Source organism: Penaeus vannamei, chromosome 17 (genome assembly GCF_042767895.1).
Source record: "Penaeus vannamei isolate JL-2024 chromosome 17, ASM4276789v1, whole genome shotgun sequence".
Taxonomy (NCBI): domain Eukaryota; kingdom Metazoa; phylum Arthropoda; class Malacostraca; order Decapoda; family Penaeidae; genus Penaeus; species Penaeus vannamei.
Genome location: NC_091565.1, coordinates 32,275,163 through 32,280,290, shown reverse-complemented (window position 1 = coordinate 32,280,290; position 5,128 = coordinate 32,275,163). Strand labels below are relative to the sequence as shown.

Below are 5,128 nucleotides of genomic sequence, written 5' to 3'. Positions count from 1 at the left end.
TGAGCATTTTAAAGGCAATTAAAATGACACTCATAAAAAGATGTGGTTGAAAATGGGAAATGAAAACCAGAAGCATATTAACAGTTAATGGTTAGAACATGTAAATGTACTAGACTTCCCAGGCCATATAGTACTGCAGAGGCATATGGTAAAAGCACTTGAGATTAAAGAGATAGGTTAAACACTAACCTGCACTATTACTTATGTGATCACCTGTTGACAGTTTCCCTTCTACCAAACAGAACTGTTTATAACTTAGTTTCAAATAAGGCATCTACCAACATAATAATGTTATACCTTGATAAATTCAAGTCTGAAGTAGTTATTTTTGCTTTTGAAAAAAAAGGAGGTAATGGTCGAGAAAGCACAAAAATATTGGCCGAGTTGAAGTTAGAAAATCATGCTAACTATTTGAGATCAGAGATTGCTAATTACTTTAGCATTTTCACTCAATGAAGTTAACAGACACTAACTGAAGATGGCTGGTGAGATTAGGGACTGCTTCAGTCCCTTCACTCATGCTTTCTGAGAACTCCTTTCCCTTCTAGCAACTCAGACAAGCCTGCAGAAGTCATAATGGCAAGGGTTATAGAAACGGATCCATTTGTACACGATGATTTTCTTCCTTGGAGGCACGGATCCAGTTCCAGACCCGACCCGACCCGACCCGACCCGACCCGACCCGACCCGACCCAACCCAACCCAACCCAACCTAATCAACCTAATCTAACCTAACAAACCTAACTTAACCTAACCTACCTGATCTAACCTAACCAAACTAACTTAACCTAACCTACCTGATCTAACCTAACCAAGCTAATCTAACCTAACCAAACTAATCTAACCTAACCAAACTAACTTAACCTAACCTACCTGATCTAACCTAACCAAACTAATCTAACCTAACCAACCTAATCTGACCTAACTTAACCTAACCAAACTAATCTAATCTAATATAACTTAACTTAACCTAATCTAACCTAACCAAACTAATCTAACCTAATCAACCTAATCTAACCTCTAACCAAACTAATCTAACCTTACCAACCTAACTAAACCTAACCAACCTAATCTAACCTAACCAACCTAATCTAACCTAAACAAACTAATCTAACCTAACCAACCTAATCTAACCTAACCAAATTAATCTAACCTAACCAAATTAATCTAACCTAACCAACCTAATCTAACCTAACCAACCTAATCTAACCTAACCAAACTAATCTAACCTAACCAAACTAATCTAACCTAACCAAACTAATCTAACCTTAACAACCTTGTAGCTGACCCTCACAACCTGCAGTGCAGCATACTTCCCCCAGGTTGGGTCCAGGTCCACAGCCTGTCCTCTCGCCCTCACCATCAGCAGCTTCTCGACGACGCATACCGAGACCTGATTGGTTGACCACGGACACCTCCCAGCTCGCCATTGGACCGCAGGCTCCCCTCGTTCCCGGGTGGTTGGCACAGCTCAGACCCAGTTAAGCTCCCGCACTCGGGCCGAGTTCAGCACTCACGATCCTCCAGCCGAGCAAGACACAGCAAGCAGCAACTAGGCCTACCCAGGCCTTAGCCGACGGGTGAGCCGCCCCGACTCTCCCCGGCGATCTCCAGCACACCAGCCATACCTGTGGGCACTCACACCCACACACAAAAGCTCCTTAAAGAGATGATTGACACCAGCCTATGGCGGATACCAGTCCATTGCCATAACCTAACTAAACCTAACCAACCTAATCTAACCTAACCAAACTAATCTAACCTAACCTAATCAATACAGATCATCTTCTGCAGTACTCCGCTTCCTTCGACAACCTTGATTTCGATTTGAGGAAGTGTTCCGGTTGTCCGTCTCTGCAGAAGATTTGCTGCAGATAGAGAAACAGATCCGTTTCCACAAGATGATTTTCAGGCCAAACGGCACGGATTTTTTCCGTTTCTATAACCACTTCAAATCATAATATTACATCAGTCACTCTTCCTTACAGAAGCATAATCAGTAGGTGCAGAAATCTTCATTCTCTGATGAAAATGGCACTCCAGTATCTTATTAGTAGAACTGAAGGAACTATAACAGAGTTTATTATAATTTATTCACAAATCATTAATTTCCTTTTACAAGCGTTAGGTGAAAGCAAATGTCAAAGAAACAGATCTTGTGATGCAATATTATTTTCCACCACACAATACAAGCATAATGTAAGATGCAGCATGAGAATGTCACCAAAGGCCTAGTCAAGTGAGGGAAGAGTATAAAAAGCTTCTAATGAAGTCAAAGGTCCTAATTTAATATTATTTGTACTACCCCAACCCCTTTTACAACACACTGCATCACCATGCTCTCTCTTGCTATACCTATTTTATTTTCCACTAATAGTTCCACTTTTCTTCTTACTACTTTGTAAATAAATTCACCAAGGAGTAAAATACTAGTATAAATCTTGTCTCGGTTATAACAAATGAAAGTTCCATAACAGATCATTTAACATGACCACTGCTGCACAATTAATCAAACCAAAAATCAAGGGAGCACCTTTTGACACAAGAACATTGCGCATTTATCAAAGAAAAGGTGAGGAAGCCCTTTATCTCAAAAATTTTAGCAGACTGATCTAACAACTTATGACAAAAAAAGAAAAAAAAAATTGTAACCTGCACAAAATGAATATACATAAAAGTATAACAAACTGTATATAAAGGGTATAAAATGCACTGATCTGTTTCTATACATTGCAGATGTAAAGCTACATGCAGCTATACATACATATATGAAGAAATTACACAATCCAGTAACAAGATGACTCAGCATATTTCTCAAAATCTATAAAGGAGAGAGGTTTCCATCCCTTCCAAAAGCAATAACTGTTAATGAATATAAAACTGAACTTAGTGTGTACCTAGAACAATTACAAAAATATAAATGTGAAGACAAGACATCTAGGTCATATAACAAAACAACTAAGTTCATGACTAAGAAAGCCTAGTTATGTTTTGAAAAGCAAACTCGAGAGAAGGTGCATCTGCCCTTCCAAGATTTAGGTTTCTAAATAAGATGAACTAGGCAGTTAGGCAGGCTATGGTAGCTTTAGCAGTTGATTGACAGATTCTAATCTTTCTTAATGCTAATTATGCATAAAAAAGTACATGAATGTAACAGGTAGGAGGATATGTTTACCTGATAACCTAAAAGTCTAATATTCAAAAGTCAGCTTTTAAGAGTAATGCAATTTAAAAGTAACATGCATTAATATCTTCCTTTTTCATCAAGTAGCTAACGTGTGTATTGAACTAACAGGAAGAAAACAGGGCCATAACTGAAAAACAGTTGCTGTACATATATCTGCTCAATATCTGATGTCTTTCAAGAGAAAACCTCTTCATGTTCCATAAAGATCCCTAGCTTTACAGATTATATATTTGAAACCAATATAAAGATTTTTCTTTTATAAATAGATTTTTTTAATATAAACTTCTATGTCTAGAATGTCTAATGTCTATGAAAACAAGAAATTCTTATATATAAATAATATTTCAAATTTGTCAAAAAGCTTTATAAATCTAGATTTGTGCACTGCATAAGTGCTGAATTTGAACAGTAAAGAATGAGTTTCCTGCAAACTATAAGAATGATTTCTTCCCAACAGCAGATGGCAACTTTGGTGAAGACTCAGAAAGAGTAGGTTGTTCGGCTGACTTCATACCCAGCTCAGTGATTAAGGGAGTTATTGCAACTCCTGGGTTGTTATTATAAGCAAGAGCAGCTGGGTGGACTACTGTTGGGATGACTGGTGCTGCTGCTGCACCTCCAGCATTATAGTAGCCATTTGCGTAACCCAAGTTGTGTGTGGTGGTGGCTATTAGGCTTGACTCAGAACTGCCATAGTCACTTTCTGAGTCCACAGAACTCGTGGTAGTATTGCCCGAGGGCTTGGCATTCAGATCTAGGCCCAAAACCTGGGGTAATAGTGGAGATACAGGACAGGCCCCACCCACAGCACCTCCAGGGTTCTTCAATATGGTCTCACTGTAACTTGGTGGATCCTGCCCTGCACTGTCATTCTTAGGAGGACTAACGTTTATTTGGGGCATGTGCATGGGCAGACCATGCGGAGGCGCATACATATTACCCGCAACTACTGGCTTCCAGGCTGGCGATCCTGCGTGGGGATACTGATTTCGGTAAGGAACTCCTCCATTGACTAGCATTGGAGCATTAGGAAACACAATGGGATGTTGTGGATAGTGTGGCATGACTGAGCTCCCTGGCACAACAGAGGGGACCGGTGAGTGAGGTGGCAAGAAGGAAGGGGAAGAAGGAGATGGGTAAGTCGGTACAGTTGAAGCCCCAAGGGAAGGCTGTGTTGACGGCGACACAGAAGGAGACTGCATTGACCCAGCCGTGTCATGGAAGATCTGCAGCATATATGGTGTTGTGGCTCCTGAGCTTGTTTCCCCTAAGGATATTTCTGAAATGATGTAAAATATAATGCTTAAAACAATAATAAATATACAATAATAAATAAAACTAATACAAGAGATTATGAAAACATCAACACATTGACAGGGAATTCAGCAACAAAATTAGTAGCATTTTGAGTTTATCATTTCAATAACAAAAACACACATTTTTCATAAAAATATACAACATATAACTTGCAAGATATTTACAAGATTATGATAAGTAGTATTATAAATGCTTACTATCTATTTCAACTACTTGTTGCCAATATTCATATTACAATTATGCAAATGCTTCCTTCTGTAAAAATGACATCTAGTTGTGTTAATGTGAATTTACTAATACCCTAAACATTTGCAAAATATTGGCATTCCTAATACTGTGTAAAGCAAACTAGATAACAAAATATATACATATTTCTACATAAACTGCAAACACAAGACTTAACAAAGTACAAAGAATTTCCTTGTGACTGTAGATGTAACAGATCAAGTGACTAAACTGATTATCAACTGCAGATCCCAATGAGCTAACAGGTTTAGTTCAGCAGCACATGAAAAATATAAAACTTTTGTTGGCACTAAAATTACTTGAATCATTATCCCTGTTTCTTGCCCCCTCCCTCTAAAGTTGGCAAAAGTGTTAACTTCACTGTCCTACAAAGGAGGA

At 38.6% G+C, this 5,128-nt stretch overlaps 1 protein-coding gene across 1 annotated transcript in view; it reads right to left on the bottom strand.

Annotated features, from left to right (window-relative positions):
* Positions 1-2,076: 2,076 nt before the first annotated feature.
* The window catches only part of LOC113827503 (uncharacterized), a gene marked incomplete at its 5' end in the record, with an annotated part of 12,392 nt that continues 9,340 nt past the window's right edge, over positions 2,077-5,128 (bottom strand). Inside the window, 1 exon segment of the mRNA XM_070132257.1 lies at positions 2,077-4,466. Coding sequence (XP_069988358.1) covers positions 3,619-4,466 — 848 coding nt within the window.